This window comes from Pezoporus occidentalis, unplaced genomic scaffold, assembly GCF_034315485.1.
Source record: "Pezoporus occidentalis ecotype Australia unplaced genomic scaffold, CSIRO_AGI_Poc_V1 ctg31, whole genome shotgun sequence".
In the NCBI taxonomy this organism is placed as follows: Eukaryota; Metazoa; Chordata; class Aves; order Psittaciformes; family Psittacidae; genus Pezoporus; species Pezoporus occidentalis.
Window position 1 is genome coordinate 2,125,012 of NW_026915052.1, and position 21,668 is coordinate 2,146,679.

At 41.8% G+C, this 21,668-nt stretch overlaps 1 protein-coding gene across 2 annotated transcripts in view; it reads left to right on the forward strand.

Annotated features, from left to right (window-relative positions):
* Positions 1 to 21,668, forward strand: part of EVL (Enah/Vasp-like) — a 127,472-nt gene that overhangs the window by 34,886 nt on the left and 70,918 nt on the right. Inside the window, exons 1-2 of one of the 2 annotated variants that reach the window (XM_062627976.1) lie at positions 12,440 to 12,605; positions 20,754 to 20,922. In XM_062627976.1, coding sequence (XP_062483960.1) covers positions 12,595 to 12,605; positions 20,754 to 20,922 — 180 coding nt within the window. In that variant the 5' untranslated portion in view covers positions 12,440 to 12,594. Of the gene's footprint in view, positions 1 to 12,439; positions 12,606 to 20,753; positions 20,923 to 21,668 lie in introns of those variants that run through there. The other variant, XM_062627975.1, reaches the window with a different exon arrangement.

Consider the following 21,668-nt stretch of genomic DNA (forward strand, 5'->3'; position numbering starts at 1 on the left):
TTTTGTTTTGTTTTGCTTGCTTCTACATTTGCTCAGTGACCGTCGTAACGTAGAAAATTAAAGCTGTTCATCCCCCCCAGACAGAAGCTGTATTTGCAAATTTATTATGCCCTTCTCTGAAGAGCCACTGCTGCTTCTGCCAAGTTAACTGCAGCAGATCTATGACCTGGAGGCTGCTCTTCAATAGGCTGAAATTAAACTATTCAACACTTTTCCAGTATTGTTAATACTGCTTCTATAAAGAAGCTGGGGCAGAGGATGCCAGGTGCTGAGTCTCCCTTGGATTTTAGAGTGGTATGTAATGTACTTTAAGAAATCCCAGTCTTACCACTAAAAAACAAATGGAACTGAAATAACTGAATCAAGTTTAATTTGTTTTTGTTATTGCAGGACAGATGTATCAATTGGTGTCTTTTAACTAGGTTTTCCACTTCTTATTGAATATAAGTTGAAGGACTAAGGTATACCTTCCCCCCCTCCCCCCCCCTTTTTTTTTCAGAATAAGAATGTCCTTGTATGTCCACCAAAATACTGCAAATAAATAGAATGAAATAATTTTGTCTGTTGTGTGTAAAAGAAGTTTTACATGAAAATTATACGTAAGTATAACCAGTTTCTTAGTTTGCATACTTTGGCTCATATTAGCTGAGTACAAGTGTGGCCTGTGGGCTCTTCTGGCTCTTGGCTAAGTGATGCTTTCTGCACCCCTGAGCAAAGGAGACACGGAGATGGTCACAGATGGCTGCTACCTTTAGGAATGAGCTGGGGAGCTCTGTTGTTTTGGAAATGTGGGGTTTCCACAGCTCACACACTGTCTGCACCCTGGTTATTTGCTGGTAACCCTGCTCAGCAGGAGGCATTTCTTTCCCTCCCTCACCTGGTAACGTGGTAATGTCTCTCACACTGCTCCATGCAGTTCCTTGAGACTCCAAAGTCAGAGCTGGGAACTGAACATGGCAGCACTGAGTATGGCAGTGTGAATGGCAAGGGCTTGGCAGTACCTGCCTCAGGCATGTCAGAGACCAACAGAGCCTGCATAGAAACCAAGACATAGAAAACCTCATGTATCAGCAGGTCTTATTCTCATTTTTTAAATGGCAGTGGAAATGAGAGACTGAGAGCAATGAGGCATTTGGCACATCAATTGATAGGTGTTGTTTTATTCTATTTGGCCTTTTTTCTTGTTCTGGGGCAGGCAGAAGGAGTCCTGAAGAGCAAAATACCACTGTCCAGTAAAGATACAAGGGAGAGATGGAAATCCAGACAGATGCTAAGGCTTCCATTAGCTGTGTAACTCCAAGCTGGAAGCTGGAAATCGTTCCCTGTGCAGGCTACCATAGCCATCGGAGTGAGGCAGGGCAGTTTTGTTTTCACACATCGTGTATTTTGGAGGAGCATTCCCCAAATCCAAGGTCTGATTTCCAGCTGTGGTTGTATTATTAAGTAAATAAGGACCATTGTCTGGGTGTTAGAAGCTAGTCAGCCTAGGCAGAAAGAGATGAGACAGGCAAGGACAGACAGAAATACTGAAGAGAAAGGCTTGTGGCAAAAAATGCAGACAATACTTAGGAAAATGCTTCTTTGAAACTATGCTTCCTAACCCAGTTCCAGTGCCCATCACAGGAACACAAGCTGGATTTGAATAGGGGTCTCAGAGGTCAGTGTTTTATCCATTAAGTTGTAACTGCCTAAACTGAGTATGCAGTCCAAGGGACAAGTCAGAGCTTCGCCTGATTTATATTATGTTTGCACTTTGGGGAGTTGGTTTCAGCAGGCCAAATAATGCTGAAACGTTGCTCAGCTGATAACACAGCAATTACAAAGTTCACTGTGAGAGATCCTGCTGTGAACTGGCTGAAGGTTTCTGCATCAGTTCTGGTTTTGGTAAGGTCTTCAGCATATAGAGAGAAGGCAGCATGGATATAGAGAGAAGATGTTGGAGGTTATGGCAATTTATTAAATCTTTCAAAAATCATGTGTGTTTTGGTTTGGTGGTTTTGGGTTTTTTTTTGGTTTTGTTTCATTTTTTTTTTTTTTTATTAACAATTTAATCATAGTACAGCTTTGGATGCTGATTTCCATGTTCTTGTCAGGGGTGAAAAATAATGGTTGCTGCACCTGAAAGAGGAATTTGCCTTTTGATCCCACCTGGCCATGGCAGTTAGCATCACTGTAGAGGCTAGGGTGCTTTAGCACTGGCCAGGTGGAAGATGTACTGCAGGTAGTATGTTGCTGCTTCTTAGAAATCCACTGCCACCTCATCTCAGCCCTCCTGAATTTGTTATCTTTGGAGATGATGGACCTTTGGGAAGTTCAGGAAGGTTTTAGCAGGAAAGAAGAGTTGAGTTACTTTTGAAACTTTCCTGCTCTTTGTACCAACCTCTCCTTGCTGTAACCTGTTTTCTTGGGGGTAACTTTTTGTTCTCTTTAATTTTTTTTTTTCAAAGCATTGTATCAGTTATGCAAAAGAACAGTTCTAAATTCTGTAGTGCTGTTATAATAAAAACAGAGTGCTATTATGAAAGCGCATCTTGACACAGAGGCTGCTGAACAAACGCTCCCAGTCTGTGTATTGGCTCAAGGGCTGAACTTCTGTATTAAGCTGGAAGGGTTATCATTTGGCAAGTCTGTCTGGAGTGCTGATAAAAATTTTGCACATATTAGGCATTAAAAATTGTCAGAGAACTAGAAAGTTATACTTATTTCGAAAAAGTATGTAATTCCCAATGCAAATGAGAAGACAATGGAGAATCTAGGAGCTAGAATGAACTTTCACACTTATAAGATGTAACTGTGTTTGCTGCAACTTAGCAAGTGTAGATTTGCAGTCAAAGGAATTTAGGCAGTCTTTTTTTTACAGCTCAGCACCACAGAATAACTGAGTCTTCCATGTCTTATGGTTATTCAAAGATGATTTGGTTCTTTATACTTCTTAATCAGCATTAACTTAAGGAAAAATCATTCCATCCCCCTTCTTTTAAATTGTTATAGCTTTCCTGATTGGCAGAGGGACTTTAAATTTCTAGTTTACAGTTCTGGAAATTTTACTGAAAATTGCTTTGCCTTAGATTTTTTTAATTTCCAGTCCTGTTATATTTCCCTTTGCTGGACACTGTGGCTCAGTAGAAATAGAGGATGCTGCTTCACAAAGTCTTGACACTTTTTCTAGCCCTGCTTTCTCTTAGAGCTCAGATAAGGGTCTGTATTATTTGTCGTCTTAACCACACAATGGTCTCAAAGACAGTCCACTGGGGTATGGGAAGAAGATACTAAAACCTCAGTAGTACATGTATATAATTTATAAAGAAGTATATATTGGGGTGAATGAAGTTTTTTCTGATAGGAGTTTGGGGTCGAAAAATTTGGGAGTACATTTTCATTACTGGGGATTGCTTTCATAAGATTTAATGAAATCATCAACAGGCTGTGTGTAGCTAAAATGCCTAAATTTATTGCCTGAAGTGCTTTTAGTAGAAGTTTAGTCCTGGGTACTGTTACACATAGACATCAGCAGTAAAATTGTATTTGGCAATAGCCTGAAGCTGATTTTAAAAGGGACTGTGCATGCCACTGCGGAGGCTTTGGCAGTTGTTGGCTGCAGATGTAGGAGCTGAGAGCATGGGTGAAGGTGAGCAGCAATTCTTTGGGAGCCCCTTACGACCAACCTCTCTTTAGATTGCTTTCTGAAGGAAATAAGGCTTATGCAGTTGCTTCACTTTTGTGTCTGTTACATCCTTTTTGATCTCAGCTGTCCCAGTAGCTGAGCAGCAGACTCAGAATCATCAGTCTAGTTTGACAAAGGAATAAAAATCTCACTGATTTGTGAGACTCAGAAAGTGAGTGGAGAAGAGAATGATTCAAACTGAAGCTCCTCCTGAGATAAAGGCAGCACACGGTCTAGATGACCAGCCACTTGCTGCCAACCTGCATGTGTTCTGTAGCTGACCATTTAGTAGACACGTAACCCCTGAGAAGTGTTGCTGTATGGTGTCTCTGCAGGATGGGAATGTCACAGGGGACATATCAAAGTCAAGAACATCATTTTAGAAGAGGTAAGGAAGATTGCTAGGGGAAAAATCATGGGAAAGCAGGAATACTTCTGCCATTATTTGACAAACACTGCACACAAACAAGTCTGGTGCACAAATGCGCTCAAGGATCCTGTTTCAATTTTGGCTTTCATAAAATATTTTTATCTGCCAGGCAATGGGGGCAAACCTTTGCCAAGAAATAATGGAAGGAGGGAAGGGGGGAAGGAAGGGGCTGCAGGGGTAATTTTTGTTTTGTTTTGTTAAGTATTGTCAGTAGTTTTGGACAAAGGATTTTCTTACTGTGCATCTCTGTTCACTAGCTCTCCTTGTGTTTATTTTTACTAAAATAGTCTGAAAATCATTCTTCTTGTAAAAGAACATTACAGCATGTTAATATACAGGTTTTTGAGTACAGTTTATTTACATTTGCTGCTGGTTTATGCCCACCTTGAAGAGGGCTATACCTTTTCCATGTTGTAAATCTACAAATTATCAGACCTGCTATGTTCACTTTTTGTCAGAATTAAGATACTTAATCTAAAAACATACTATGACTCAGGCGCACAGACTGTTTCTTGTGCCCAGGCATAATCTCTTATTCTTCCTAGCTGAAGCATATCTGCAAATACACAGATGATACAAAAGATAAGTTTCTGATGGAGCTGAATTTTCCCACCAACTTCAGCAAGGATAGAGCAGGTATCAAGTCACATAAAACTAGCTCAACATCCTGTTAAATGTTACAAGGGAAATTGTAAGAGCTACTATTTATGTACTATAAGACAAGGAAAAGGCGGAAGGAATATGGATGCTCTAGTATTGTTATAAGAGACACCTTCCCTCTGTGTGTGTGCCACAGTGTGTTGCACGGTGGTGAAAGATGTGGTGAGTTGACATGGCAAACTTCTGGCTGTACCCTTTCCACCTTCAGGGATCCTTCTGCAAGTTGAAGTTTCCCTTCAGACTACTGTTCCCAACCTGTCCTATTCCAAGAAGCACAAATATCAGAAGCAAGGATAGACATAAGCCCATTCTTCATCATGGTGTGAAGCAGTCTCTTGTCCTCCTGTAGCCTTAACAAATGCCGTCGTAGCACATCTTTCGTCCCTGAGCAGTAGAGATCACCAGCTTCTGCAGCTATCCTGCACAGCATGGCCTTCACTTTGCTGTTGTGCGTTGGGCCATTATGAGGAAAGGCTGAGGGAGCTGGGTCTCTATAGTTTGGAGAAGAGGAGACTGAGGGGTGACCTTATTAGTGTCTATAAGTATATAAAGGGGGAGTGTCACGAGGATGGAGCCAGGCTCTACTCAGTGGCAAACAATGATAGGACAAGGGGTAATGGGTACAAACTGGAACACAAGAGGTTCCACTTAAACTTGAGAAGAAACTTCTTCTCAGTGAGGGTGACGGAACACTGGAACAGGCTGCCCAGGGAGGTTGTGGAGTCTCCTTCCCTGGAGACATTCAAAACCCGCCTGGACACATTCCTGTGTAACATTATCTAGGTGTTCCTGCTTGGCAGGGGGATTGGACTAGATGATCTTTCGAGGTCCCTTCCAATCTCTAGCATGCTGTGATGCTGTGATACTGTGATGACTTTTAAGAGGTGGTGTTGCTGTCCTGAAAAGTGCTTTGCCAATGAATATTAAATGTTCTCAGTGTGGCAGCCTCAACATCAGGGGGGCACATGCCTTCAGAGAACTTCAAGTAATAAAAATGCAGTTAAATGTAATTTCTGATAATTTTTTGTCAGGTTCTTGCCCTTCTATCCCTGAAGCTGTCTTTATATGCCTTCTCTTCACTCCTGCATCAGAAACATCAGAAAAACACTCCTTATCTTCACACCTGCTAGGCTGTACCTCACCCATCCATGAGCCTCTAAAAGGCTTATGATAGAAACACTTCCACTGGGTTGCAGTGACCAGCAACATGCTATAGAGGTGTCTCATAATGCAAGTATCTTATCTGCTCAGTAAACACGGTATTTGAATTACATTACTTAGTGGTGGATAGCATTAAATAGCAAAGGTTAGTACTAGAAATGAGCAAGTGCTAGTTTGGAGTGAGAACATCCTAACCTCACTTTAAGACTATGGTAAAGTTGGTATTTCTTGTTTCACATCCAAATCGCAGAAATTTATATGACTTCCCTGTAAATCTGGAGCTACAAAAATAATGTATGCAGTTCAGTTCACCATTGCCCACAGCTGCTGAAACCACTCATGATAATCAACATGTTTACTAAAGTATAAGGGAAATGCAAGCTGAAAGTGAAAATATATCTGCTGTGGAGCAATGCTGGGGATTAGCAGGCGTTTGGTGGCATAAACACAAGAACGTTTTTCAGCTGATAACCCAAGTAAGTCAATACATTGACACTCAGATCATTGCTAATAGCTCTTCAGATCATAGAATCATAGAATCATAGAATCGTTAGGGTTGGAAAGGACCTTAAGATCATCTAGTTCCAACCCCCCTACCGTGGGCAGGGACACCTTACGCTTTGCTTTAACATAAAAGTAAAAATATGTGGAAAAGCAAAGTACACCTCTTAAAAATTTCAGTACACAAGAAGTTCAACCATGCCAAGTGCAAGGTCCTACACCTGGGTCGGAGCAATCCCAGGCACAGCTACAGGTTGGGCAGAGAAGAGATTCAGAGCAGCCCTGCAGAGAAGGACTTGGGGGTGCTGGTCAATGAGAAAATGAACATGAGCAGGCAGTGTGCGCTCACAGCCCAGAAAGCCAACTGTATCCTGGGCTGCATCAAAAGGAGCGTGACCAGCAGGTCGAAGGAGGTGATCCTGCCCCTCTACTCTGCTCTCGTGAGACCTCACTTGGAGTATTGTGTGCAGTTCTGGTGTCCTCAACATAAAAAGGACATGGAACTGTTGGAACAAGTCCAGAGGAGGGCCACGAGGATGATCAGGGGACTGGAGCACCTCCCACATGAAGATAGTCTGAGAAAGTTGGGGCTGTTCAGCCTGGAGAAGAGAAGGCTGCGTGGAGACCTCATAGCAGCCTTCCAGTATCTGAAGGGGTCCTATAGGGATGCTGGGGAGAGACTCTTCATTAGGGACTGTAGTGACAGGACAAGGGGTAATGGGTTAAAACTTAAAACAGGGGAAGTTTAGATTGGCTATAAGGAAGAAGTTCTTTCCTGTGAGGGTGGTGAGGCACTGGAATGGGTTGCCCAGGGAGGTTGTGAATGCTCCATCCCTGGCAGTGTTCAAGACCAGGCTGGACAGAGCCGTGGGTGAGATGGTTTAGTGTGAGGTGTCCCTGCCTATGGCAGGGGGCTTGGAACTGAATGATCTTAAGGTCCTTTCCAACCCTAACTGTTTTATGATTCTGCGAAGGTTTATAATAGTATGTACTATAATTCTCAGCTTCTGGACAAGACAGGAGATCATAGCTACATCTGAGGCTACTGATGGGAGCATTAACTGCTTCTAGAGCAGGTGTGGCTATTTCTAACTATGAGCAAGGAGGTGCCTCCTGCCTGCTGCAAGGAGATGCCTGTGCTGGTGGCTGCAGTGAGAAGATACATGACGGCTTAGAAGATACAGGCCTTTGTACCACTGGCTGTCATGAAACAACATGGGTGTGTTTGTTTAATACAGGCTGTAAAATGTCCCAGGCACTCAGGACTCTTAAGTACTTTTGTACTTCCAGGGGAACTTTTCCTGGGAAATTTTGATCATATGAAATAAATTTCACATGATATCATAATGCTCCATTCGTTATAAATGTGCTGATTTGCGGATGTGCAATTAGCTGACTCAAGCAAAAAAGCAATATAGATATCCTGTGTATGAAGTGGCAGTTTATTTCTCTCCATATGGTCTATAACTTGTTCCATGTTGTTTAACGTGGGGTCTGGGCTTACTGCCCATTGCTCATCACAGTTTATAGGGAGGAAAATTGAAGGCAGCCACAGACTTAATTCTTTGCAATACCGTTATTTCCTTAATGCATTACTTAAGCTGTTTGCATCAGCCAAAATAGTCCTCTTGAAAGCAGGTGAGTCCTGAGTGTTCCCTCTGCAGAGGGAGAGGAAATCATCTTAGAAAAGGGCACTGCATAAACTGAGAGTCAGGGAAGCCCTGACTCAATAGGGCTCCCCAAATCCTGCATAACTCAGGCCCTTTAAAGGATTTGGTATATATGTCTATTTTTTTCCTGGCATATGTTTATTTATCTCTACTTGAAATACCAAGGGTTAAGTCTTGTCCCTCTTAAGTCCATGCAGAACTTCCTTGGACCTCAGCAGTGGTGGGACTGCACCCTAAATTAATAGTCTCAGGAAGACTCTCATGGATAATTGTTTTGCTGTCAAAGTGGCAGTTAGTACCTTACCTTATTCACATTTTTAATTCTTGTAGTACTAAATAAGTAAATTCTACTCTCCAGTATCTCTCCTGCTCCTTTAAAATGAGTGGAGAGCATGAAACAAAACAGATTTGAGAAAGGAATAGCATATATCAGTGTACAGGGTTAAACTTCTGAGAACAAGGAATCTTTTTTTTGTCTCATCAGCATGTTTAGCAGTTGCAAATCTCAGTGTATATGGAAATGCCTTATATTCAAAGGCTATTAACAGCTGTGAAATTAATTCTGCAAATCTGAATATATTTACAAATCTGAACGGCATATTTTATGTTTTTATGTAGCATTTATGCATATATTGATGCAATTGCCTTGTAGTTTATGAAATCTGAGTGTAGTTTCAGTGTGAACTTTCTGATTCCTTAATTATGAGGTCATTAAACAAAAGCCATTGCCATATGTGAATTTTTAATTCTGTGCAATATAGTAAGATGCCTTTTGGGAGTAACAGTGAATTAAAACCAACAGATACATGTATAAAAACTTAATTTAAGGTGTGAAATACATGTTTATTAAGAAAAGAATGTTTTAATCATGTCTGCCTTCAAATAACTCCTAGGTGGTTACAGGTTTATTTTTGTATTATGACTGTAATAGTCTTTTTAGAGTACACACCACACATTCTACAGTGCATCTCCAAATCATTGTATTTAGAGATGAGTCATTTTTGAGGCTGAGATACTTACCTTTCTGGGTTCAGTTTATAACTCTAAGGATTTAAAATATGTAATGTGTCTTACACAAATCATGTTTCATCTGGTAATGAAGCACTCTGAAAAAAAAGAAAAAAAAAAAAGAGGATGCGGTACGTGGATGTCTTTGCAACATGAAAATCAAGTACACGGCCAGCAGACATGCTGCTCAAAAACCTGTGGGAGTATTCACATGCTTGCAACAAGAGCCTTGCTTCTGTGTTCAGGAATCCTGATCTTCTCACACAGATCTCAACACATGACTGAAATAATCTCTTTATCCAGCATATGGTCCTTTGTGAGGACTGGATAGAAATCAGCTACTGGGTCTTACTTGTCCCAGAGTGCTGTTTCCTTCTAAGTGCTCCCTTTCTAGTTCAGGGCAATGGAGGCATTTTAGCAATGCAAAGAGGTGATTAGAAGCACTTCTGCTGGAATGTATGCTGTAGTGCTTAATGAAATTAATTTGGCTTATGACGGGAGCATTGAGAGGCAGCGCTGGGCTTTGTCCCACTCACTGTCACTGTTTCCCAGCGTGACATTGGAAGTGTCAGTAGTGACCCACTCTTTTCTGTGCTTCACACATGCACAGTCCTACCAGGAGCTGGGGGGAAGCTGGGAGTTATTTTGTTCGGGAGAACTGAATCTTTAAACCCAGATTATTCTAGTTGATATTGTTGTAGCTGATACTTGTGTGTGTAAGGAGAATCATACCTGCTTGGTTTAGCAGGAAAACTGTTCTGACAGCAAAGCGCTGTCTCCTTGCCCAAAATCAGTGACCATGTCGATCCATGACACATGAAATCAGAGAAATAAAAAGGCTGCTCAGATCTTTCCTTAGTCCATTTTCCTGCATCTCTATGCCTAGAACAGTGGAGCTGATCTGGACAATTAGTGATTTGAGTCCACGGGTATTTGGAGATACATTTTTCAGGTTATGTCCTTATTTTATAAGACATGCAGTAAAGTACTGTTTGCACAAACTCTACAATAATAGTCTAAGCAGTGTGTGAGCTGTACAGAGGAACTGCCACTTGCCAAGTTGAAATCACAGAAAAAATTATACTAAAATGCTTCATTAAACAGAAAAAAAAAACACACACACAAAAAAAAAAAAAACAAACAGGAAAAAAAAAGAAAAGCACAACAGAAAAAGCATTACTTGAATGTCAGCAAGAACTTTTATTTGTTGTTGGGTTTTAAACTTCCCCCACCAGCTGAAAACTGAAACCCTTCAGTTGTTCAGAGATTTACTGCAGAGGAATTGGAAGCCACAGCTGAACGAGTGATGGACTAGCAACTACGAGGTCAAGTAAATTTTGACACCCATGTTTTCACTAGCTGCCATTTCATCAACAGTTTCTGCAGATCTTTCAGTTAGACCATGAAAGTAATCTTTTGTAACAGGAAAACTAGAGAACATGAAAGCACTCTGCTCCTCTGCTCAGGTAGAGTGGCGTTTGCAGCCCTTTCTCCCCAGCAGAAGCTCTGCTGAAGTGTTTATGTAGCTGGTGTGCCCTGCCAAATTAAGCCTATTTCATACACTCCTCTCTTCTTGCTATATTAAATGAGGATCTAAGGTTATTCACATGTATGTTACACTCTGAAACCACTGCAAGGACATGAGGTATTGTATAATCTCCTGAGGACTGGTCTTCTCAGGCGTTTTCAGGTTTTACTGTCATTAGAGGCCAAGTTCGGGCAGATGTGCAAAAGGCATCAAAGTAGGTGAGAAAGATAAGATTTTGTGCAAGGCTCTGGAGAAGGGAGTTAGTTCATTTGCATTGCAATTAGGGAAACTGGGTTTAGATTATATAATGTACCCGTTTCTGGTTTGTGCAATGTCCAGGTGGGCACAAAGTGGCTCAGCAAAATGCTGTAGAGATACATAAGCGGGTGGGAACCCTCCATCCTTCCACATGCTGATCCTGCACTACCTTCCTTGGGTCATACCATGACATGCTCAAGTAGTGGCATGGTAGAAGTGTTTTCTTAATCAGTGAGAATTTAAAAAGTGCTATTAAGGTAAAGGATGTAAATTTGCAAAGTTGATTTGTATTACTAGGCCATCTTTCTGCCATAGCCAAATGGCAATACCCAGTTAATGGAGTGGCAGAGCAAGCAAATGACAGCCTATAGAGATACAGCAAAGGAGATGGAAGCATTATTGCAGGGAAAACCCAACTTCCTTGTTAACAGGAATGTGGATGCATGCAAACACATATGTGGGCAGCTCATGGCAGGGTTGAAACAAAAGTTTGTAGTCTCTCAGGAGTCTCTTGCAGGCACAGTGCAATCAAGGAGGCTTAGTTTTGCAAGGCATTCCATTAAAAAAAAGGCAGAAGGGTGGACAGAATTGCCTGAAAGGTATCAGTGGATGGCACATCTTCTACAGCAGAAGCTGTGAGATAAGATATCCTACTGCTTATGGCTATGACCTCCACAGTGGTTACTTAAGGCTAAATCCCATATGCCATTTGTGGGAGGCTTAGCATGGGACAGGCAGGCAGGGGACACATGATAGTCTCATCTTTGCTATCCCCAGGTGCCCCAGCTGGCTGGAGGCCTGCCTGCTGCTGAGCCACATGGGCTCTCGCAGCTGCTGGTGATGGAGGGCAGGCACGCACTACTTGCACACCCCATGGGGCAAACTTTGTCTTGTTTTGTAAATGTTAGAGATTTCTCCCATGTCCTTCTATAATTTGCTTGATCAACTACCTCCTTCCGGGAAGATGAGTTTCTTACTTTCTGTATTTATGGTGATGCCCCAAGTAGGATCCTAGGGTTGGAGAGAAACCAGAAAAAAGCTTTCGCTCTGGCTGGACTTTGAGTTAGCCAGGTGCAAGACAGCTCCCATCTCATCTCATCTCATCTCATCTCATCATCTCATGGGAGATGAGAGTCAGCATGCAGTGTCCTGGGCACCGTGATGTGCCAGTTCGAGTCTGGGGATGGAGACTGGTTGGCTGCAAGGCAGGAGGGGGCCCTCGGTACCACCGGGGCCCCTGGGTTTGGTTCTGCAGCGTGCAAACGCCCATGCCATAAATGAGTAATAGCGATATTTTCTGCCTGAGGTTTGTTTGCTTTTGGTTTCTCTTGGACAGTGAACCTGTGCCTTGAGAAAATAAGCAAAAAAAGTTTTTAATATCCATGCCACCAATGAGACAAAGGCAGTGCATCTAATCTTAATCTATATTGTTTGGACTTTTGTTCGGTAAATTAGCTGTAAGAAAGAATACATTTCTTCTTTAAAGTCTCTTCCCCGCCCCTGCTGTACAAGTGTTAACTTCCTGCCCTTCTGCTCTCTCAGTAGCGCTTCCCTTTCCTGTTTTGGTTATAAGCCTTCATAGAGACTCCTGGCTTGTCTCCCTGCCAAATTTGTCTTCTCAGTAATCAGGTGAAATAGTCTTATTTTGATTTAACTACACGTGCTGGATTTGAGTGTACACTCCTGCGGGATTACCTGACCAGGTCTTCCTCAAATGGCAGGCATGTAAGTATCTGGAGACCAAGCAGGGAGGCAGGGAATTTGTTGACCAGTGTTAATGTGACTGGATGGGAAGGAGAGCATGTATTGTCATAAATACAGAAGGCCTGTGTTTTTTGGTGATAGCCTCATAAGATAATTTATAATTGTATAAAATGGAAATTAAGCTTTTATGGAAATGCTACATTAAAATGCATCCCCTAGCAGTGAGGGAGAGGTTGACTTGACAGAGTGATCCTCTTTCATTCCTGGTCTGCCTCTGTGAGCTCCAGGGGAATTGTCGCAGGTTTATTTGCATTTCTTCTGGGATTGAAGGGGAACCAAAGCAAAGCAATTCCAGCTTTAATGAAAGATCTTTATGTTGATTTCCTGTACTCACGTATGAGTCTGCCTCTCCTGACTATTAATGATTATGATCTTTCAAAACCTGTGTTTAAGGTACTGTTCTCCTGAAATATGGGTATGGCTAGCCCACGAGTGAGAGCCTTAAGTCATGTATTTTCACTTGACAGTTCAGTTTTGGGTTTTGAATAATGTGTATTTTACAAGATTAGTTACTTCTTGGTTTTATTTCTGTAATTTAAGGGTGAGGGAAAGTAGCTTATATTAATAGCAACCTGATCTAGTCAAGTTGCTTTTTTACTGGTTTTGATTAATTGGGTCGATGGTGTTTCCCTGGGCCATTTGCTAGATTAATTTTTAGGAAATTCTAAATATTTACTTGGGTTTTATTTTTAGGAACTCCCAAAGTGTGTCTTCAAGGTGGTATGCAAAATCTGAAAGTGAACCACACTTCATTGCAGAAACAAATGTTGTGTGAATGAAAGCGTTAGTGGAGTTTCTCCATTAGGAGACAGCAACAACCCTACCTTTTTGGAGCAGGTGGCAGCTGAAGGGCATGTTTCCTGAAGCATGGCATGGCTCTGGGAGTCCTCTCAGAATTACTACACTTCCTGCATGAAGTGCCTTTTGCAAAGCAGTTCTCTTAAGGCATGTTTTAACATATTGAAATACTGATGGCTGGAGTTCCCCTTAGAATCATTTGCACTCTTCCGCATCAGTTTGCAAAACCCACCAGAAAAGTGGTGGGTTAAAATTAACTCCACCGCGTAGTTTCAAAATCTCTGCAACACAATCTAAGCAGATGTGCTGTTTTACAAGGGCATCAATCTGCAGCCACCCCGCTGGCCCTAAATCTCCACTAATTGGCAGATGTGCTATTTACATGCCACGGCAGACACCAAGAGGTCAGGGCTCTCTGAGGACTTTCACTGGTGGTGCTGAGGTCAGAGCTGTTCTGGACTGATGCTCAGGCCCAGGTGGAACATCTCTTCCCCTGCGCTGTCATTTTGCATACTTGATTTTTGTATCCTGCTCATTTCTCCCATGCTCAAGAGCACTGAGGGGTGACAGAAGGTTATGCAAGTTTCTCTGGGCATGCCAGGATTGCATGTATGTTCCCAAAGTTAGCAGCTCGTCTCCCAGAGTCCTGGCTTAGTGGGGGACCTGCGTGCCACACAAACTGTCTCTTTTCTGGTTTGCAGCTGAAGTATCTGCAGTAGATGTCTGCAACAGATACTGGACAAGGGAATTCCCACTGGGTATGCCAGTGTAATAAGGGAGAATTCAAAACGAATGTCTTACTGCTAGCAGAAAAAAAGAGTAACTCTTAGATACTCTTCCTTTTGGAGGTGAACTGGTGTTCATATTGCTCCTGTTAATGCTGCAGGTACCAGTGTTTCCATTTCCTGCTCTGTAAAATATGTATTTATCTTGCAGGTGTGTCATTAATTTATTTAACAGCATCAATCTGTTTTGATAGCTGCTTATAAAGGAGGCTTTATTTTTGTACTATTCTCTTGTCATTATTTAATATTGAACTGTTTAGTTGCTGGAGTTTAACTGCAGAGAAAGGTGATGGCCAGTCACCTACAGCAGATGCTCAATGCAAAACACTCATCTCCCACTGGCAATGCAGCCAAAGCCCAGCACCAAAGGCAGATCTGCAATGTGTATGTGCAAGATGGGCAGGAGACCAAAAAAATAGCAGCTTCCTTGGGAACTGAGTTTCACGTCAGGCTGACTGGGGCAGGGGCAGCACTGCAGGCAACCAGGAATGAGTGCCAGCTGAGGACTTCTACCTACTGGTTCCCAGCTGGGTTCATTTTTCAAGGGGTCCCAGGAAGTGGAACTCAGAAAAGCAAATTGAGGTAGTCATTGTGGTACCTCCATGTTATATATGAAACTGTGACACATACTTTTCTAAATGTCTGTTAGACAATATTCAGAGGTCTGCATTTCACTGAGGATTAAAAGCTCCCATCTGGATGTAAAGTCCCTAGGGGCTTCTGCTGTCCTTTAGTGTGATCAAGTGGCTGGGTACTGTTGTTTCACTATGAGGTTTTGCTGTGTTGCTGGGGGTGTTAAGTTCTTCAGTGCTCTGGGACAGGGGTAGAGTGAACGATGGTGACACTGACTGTCCTGCAGTTTGGTTGCAGAGGGAAGCAGACTTTGAAATAGGAGGTCCCGGAAGGAGTCACAAGCATGACTAATGATGTGTTGGAGAAATGAGGCTCCCAAATAGAAATGGGGTCATGAGGCAAGCTGGCGGTGAATCTCTGGTGGGAAAGCTGGACAGCCACTGCACTACAGCAGGTTTTATCTGTAATGAGCTTGGATCTCAGATGTGGTCTGTATGAGCCTGGATGACCTGACTGACTTGTGTACAGAGGGTCTCCCAGGTTTTTTTGTTCTGTAAATCCAGTTGTCAGAGAGAAATGTCCCCCTGTTTCTATAAAGACTACTTCTAAAACACTTTCCTGGCATCCCAGTCATTACTGTTTACTGTAGTTTAGCAAATTGGTCCACTGGAGTTTGTGGTACTCTTTAAATGCTCCAGGAACATGACTTTTACATTAGTCATTTTGAAGTTAGCAGACACCACACATCCCCGTACACCAGATTTTGTATTTATATTAGCTGTTTAAACTGACATTGAGAGAGTTCTATCAGCTTCTTAAATCAGCACCAGCACCAATTTGTTGCACACCAGGTTTAACCACGGTGGTTCAAGAAAAAAGTCACAACTGCGACTTTCTGTAGGCAAACTCAGTGGACACATAGAGTGAGATGTGTTAAATGGTTTGTGAATTATCTCACGTTCTGTGTGAATATTATTATATTTAAATAATTGTATTATTTATGTTATGAATATTATCGACTTATGACACTAATAAGGATTACTAGATAAGTCCCCCAAAAATTTTAGTTATTAATCATTTAAAGGTTGGGGGGGTGGATGGATGGGAAATGGAAGCAAAAAATAAGATAAATGTTTGTAAAAGCAGCTAAGAAACAAGGAAAATCCATAATAAGTTCAAGGCATGGTAGCTTGATTTCTATCAGGGGAGCTTTCACAATGCTAAGTGAATGTCTGCCCTGAGGAAATGGTTGTGTCTGTAAATACAAAGGGTAGTAGAAGTCTCCTGGTCCAGCTGACATGCCTGAGTAGAGCCCACAGAATCTGATATTCAACCCTGAAGTTGGTTAGTTAGTCCTGCTCCATGGTTTCCCCACTCCCAGCCTCCACAATCATTACTGTCATATCATGCCCCTCTGTGTTTCTTCCTCTTATTTAATTACTTGCAGTCAGCCAAACAAATCCATTAAGTCTCATGATACAGATATTTTTTCCCTACGACTCCCTGTGTTATCTTTTCCATACTCCCTGGTGGCTCCTTTAGGGCTATTAGACCTTGATAATCAGAAATTTACTATAAAACCAGAAAGAAAGAGCTACGGTTTTCAAGTTCTGTGAAGGTGGAAGAGGAGAGAATTTCTGGATGAAGCCATCTTCACTGCAGCAGTGTCTTGAAGTGCAGGCTTACTGTTGCCCCTGACTGCTCTTCGAAGTGCAGCATTCTCTGTATATTAACTGGAACCTTTAAGCTTGATGTGACTCATTTGGCGCTGTAAGTGCTGCTCGTGCTGTAGCTAGCAGTACAAGGAGGATAAAACAAATCTGTGTGGCCAGCATGTGCTTGGCTGCCTACTCCCACCAGGGCTGAGAAAGAAGGGTCAAAGCTAACCCTTCCAGGAAGGATTAACTGTAGATCAGCTAAGCTGCTAATTTGTGAAGACAAATACTAAACAGAAGAGACTGTGAAAATGGGCTACACAAAATTAAGCAAACAATATTATGTGCAGACACTTCTTTTTCAATTTATAGTTTCATAATATTGAAGCAATATTCAATAAATCTCAACAATGAATGCTGGATTTTAGGTACCAGCTATGAACAAAGGATTTCCCAGTGCAGCCTGCTTCTATCGGATAGGAAGTTAAGCAGATTTGCTTTAACTTCAGGCAAACAAGTGGTCCTGGTGCAGAGGTTTGCCATCCCACAGATGTAAAGCACTGAGGAGAAAATGCTTTCAGAATAAATAAGGGTGGGTATTAGGATTTGAATGTAAGGCATCCCTAGGAAGAGCTCCTTCCCCTCCACATTTGAATAAGATGTCTTACATCTGCCCTAGAGCAAAATGTAGTACATCGGAGTAGATGTTATGCACAAACCTGAACAATGATGTAATTAATTAAGTTCCCTTTGCAATGTAGTTTTTATCTTTCTTACACATAATTGCCTGTAGTGGAAACTCAGCAGATGAGTCTGACCACTTGCATGTTAATGTAACATAAAGACCTAGGAGAGTTAGTAATATTTGGCATGATATGTGGAACCCGATGGATCTTCTTCAACACATACCCATTTTTCAGTAACTCTAGTGTATTCTTAGGAAAAGAAGGCAACTTCTAGAAGTCTACAATAATGATTTTGTGTATGAACTCTAGTACCTGCCAAACTTCTCATGGAGAAGACCTGTGACTATGAACAAAAGTGTGAATAAACCCCATATTTATTACCTGTTGTGTGTAGTTGGCGTAAGTATCAATGGTGTAGGGTCCCAAAAATAACAATTTTGCTGGATCTTCCTGAAACCACTGTTGTTGGATTACATTTAAAATAGTAGACTCCACAGAGAATAATAGATTGATTCTCACTGACCTTTGTAAGAGTAACATTTTCTGGGCTGTTTTCAGGGAGGTCCCTTAAAGTGGCAGTGGGACAGTTGTCCTTTTCATGGGTAGGACAAGTAAAGAGTCTTCAGGCATAGAGTTACAGCTCTATTTAGGGTGAGACATCAAGCTAGCGATGGGCTCCTGGGGGCATTTTAGGTTTTGAAAGATTGATTAAGTGCTTTGTAGGAAAGGACTCCCCTCATGCTGTACTTGTTTTATTTTCCTTTCTGTTATTTCACTGGAGGCCAAGTAACAGGCTTAATCCTGTTTCCATTTAAATGGATGATGAAAAAATTCCACTGACTACAGGGAGAGCAGGGATTGAGCATGATGTGTTGCTTCATGTTACAGTAACAATTCGTTGTCATGCATTAAATATTACTCCTGGGGTCTATATCCATATTTCAACCTTGGGGTTGTAGTGGGGCTCTTTGCTGCAGTTTTTAGTGACAGCAAATTTTGAAGGCAAAGTTTCTGGATCTACTGGAATCTGGATATGGCATTATGAATAACATCACAATAAGGCCATAATGTCTGTATGGTTAGGTGCATTCTCTTTGTTGTTAAGTAAGTATAATTTAATTAATTTTGACTAATTAAGGAGCCCATGGTAATTGTGGGTTCCAGAATTAATCTGAAATGGAGACAACATTGAGTCCCCGGCTGGCTCTAAGGAAACCAGTGATGTGCTCTTGGTTACTTCAGTGCGGTGAGGTTTGTAGTGACCAGCAAGGCTTGAGGAGAAGGACATGGTGTCACACTGACCAAGTGTGACTCACCCAGTAACCGTGTTTCCTGGGAGCCTTCACACTTGCTGGGCAGGGGGTTGCTGTGGCCCAGGTAGCTGATCCCCCCACCAGCTCTGGTGCTGGAGCTGGCATGAGACACCTGATAGCCCAATGCACCCATGAGGATAGCACCTCATGGGCACCATCCAGCCACAGGACCGTACCAGAGATTGATTTTAGCCATTGCACTTCCACATGGCAAAGCTAATCCCATATACTTGCCTTTTTGCTGATGCATGTCTCTCCCATCCTCCCCATCTGTGAATCCGAGGCTGACTGGGCATCCCTGGGCACGTCTGGAGGATGCAGGCAGTGTCGCTGCTGCTGCCAGTCTGCAATTCTTGCACCAGTTGGAGGATTAGGCGGGCTGAAGTGAGCTCAAATCCCTCAGCTGCTAGTTTCAGATATGGAGAAGCTGCCACAAGACATTAGCTTACCTTAGAATAGGGAGGGAGAGGTATTTTCTTGGTAAGTGTATCAGCAAAGCCACAGCTGTTCTCCACGTGTTGTGTGTAGCAAAGCAACAGCAAATAGTAGATGAACTTGATTTAACAAATTCTGAAGAATATAATAAAAAGTTTAGTCTTTCTGATCTGGATATATTGTTCCAGTACCACAATCTAGCGTTTCCATGCTATGTGATAAAAATACAATTTATTCTGAATTTTCTTACCTTGTTCTTTAGGGAGATGATTGTCAGCATAGTTGCTCCCTCAGTAAACACTGTGAAGAGTTTTCAGGCTCTTACGCGCAGCCTGGAGGAGATCTGTGGGCTGCCTGGAGGCTATGGAAAGTGACTGATAAAACAAGCCAGGGTCGGTAGGCTTTAGTTTGTACGATGGGGAATGCATCTGCCATGGAAATCTTTTTTGAGACCCACAGATCAGAAAAGATTGTAAATTGCTGCTGTAATCTATCCAGATCCTCTTAATACTTACAGTAACGTGTTCCCTTTCATTACAATGATGACAGTGATGAGGTTGGGTGGGTTTGGGTTTGCAGCAGTTAGTATGAGTGGTATAATTTGGCATGGTGGCAGTGCAGCCAGGACAAGAGTTCAACCAGGAGCTTCTTATTCATTTCTTTGTGTGCTAGTGAGGCATTACTGAGGCAAAGCCAAAACAAAGACATATATGCAAGAGGGGAAAAAGGGGATTTTTGTGCAAAGCAGATTACCGCTTGACATTGCGTTGCTGAAAATTATTTATTACAGCTTGGGCTAAGGAAGGGAGGTGTATGTAAATATATAGGTCTAAAGTTAATAGGATGGTCATGATTTTTGCAAGGTCTTAAATCTTAATAGTTTCATTTAGCCCTAACATACACTATTTGCTTGTTGAAAATTTCTATTATATTTGAAGATCTCAAATCTCCAAAGTTTGGAGGATTTATTTTTTCCTTTGTATAAGGAATTCCTGTATCTTCTGGTATAAGAAAAGTGACTGGGAAGTCAGGAGGGTGGCAATTTGAAATCCTGAAATCCTGATCCGTATCGACATGTCAGCTCAGCAGTATTTGCCAGTGGAATTTCTTGCACATGCAGGGTGTGTTTTGGTGTGAATCAAGTATAGGTATGTTTGTTATGAATATGCAAGCAAGAGGTAAAGAACTGATGAATTTATGTGAGTCAACAGAAGAAAGATAGTTATTAATGCCGTACAAAATGATGAGACATTTGTGGATAACGCTTTCCTACTTTCTTTGCTACTGGGATGAAGGAAAAAAGAGTTGCCGTGTTTTCTGGGAATTCTAAGTGCGTCAGCATGTCTGGGTATTAGGTGCTAGCTGGATTAACATAATTGATTTCCTCAGTTTACCTAACATGGCTTTTGGTTCAAGATCTGCTTGCTTCCAGTTTTAGATGTGTAACTCAGCTGTGGATGTCATGTTTATTGTTTCAGTAAGCTGTAAAATATTGCTAAGTTTTCATGCAAATGCAAAAGTCCTCACATGCCAATAGGCACATAAAATAAATGGAGCATTTGTACTGTTGGACAGTTTTCATAGCATTTAAGTGATACAGGTTATTCCTCAGGGCCTAATATTTTTATATAAAATAGATTATCAGTTCAAAACAGCAGCATGCTGGAGGTTTTTTAATTCTATGAACACATACAAGCCAGCTTTAGCAGAGAGATTGCACTCAAAGGATTAGCAGATCTCTTATGAAACATATGTTGTAAGCAGTGCTGATAATTTCTGTTGGTTTCTTTTCCTTTAGATGTTTTCAGTAGTATACAGCAAATTCACTGCTTTTTTTCCTGATTTTGTTGTTTTTGCTCTCCAGCGAACAGAGTATTTGCCAAGCCCGAGCTTCAGTTATGGTCTATGATGATACCAGTAAGAAATGGGTGCCAATCAAACCTGGACAGCAGGGATTCAGCAGAATCAACATATACCACAACACAGCCACTAACACCTTCAGGGTAGTTGGAGTTAAACTGCAAGATCAGCAAGTGAGTAACTGTATTGAGTTTCCTGTAAATTAACCTTTAATCTCATTTCATACCATCAGTTCTATGCTTAATGCAGTCTAGCAATATTTCCTGTTCCCTGCAAGATGCCTGTGAGTCTGTTTACAGCACTTACTCAGATTCTGTATAGGTTTTTTGCACACAGAATGTATCGTGATTTACTGGTGTTTTCTTGCAAACAACTTTTGGTATGTGCCAAGGATTTTAATTTTATTCCCCTTTCGGTTTTGCTTGTGAAATGAGTCTTATTTCATTCTGCGGGGTTTGTTCTTAGCTCCACCTGACTTACTTTCTGCTCTGTTTTTGTTCCATAAAAAAAAAGCAATTGTTCTGCACTGCCATCTCGAGTGATTGTTACATTGCTGTGGTAAGCAATTAGCTCCTTGTAATGCACTTTAAAATTCTAGGTGCACACTGTGATCTGATTTATGGCAGCCTAAGTCTGCAGGGCCTCATTAGGTATTAAAGGAGTTGAATGGGATTTAGATTACCAGAACTGGGATCAGGCCCCACTCAGCCACCAAAGCACTGTGCTCAACCTGAGGCTGCCATGGCATGGCTCTGGGCAGTCTGGCTTGCAGATTTGCTGAGCAGCATGTGCCATCAGAAGCTCTGTAACTAAAAGGCATGCTTAGACCCTGAATTACAGAAGTTTATTTGGGTGGAGTAGCAGTGCTATACTATAGTGCCATTTGCATTTTAGAGCAGAAATGTCGGAGTCAAGGACT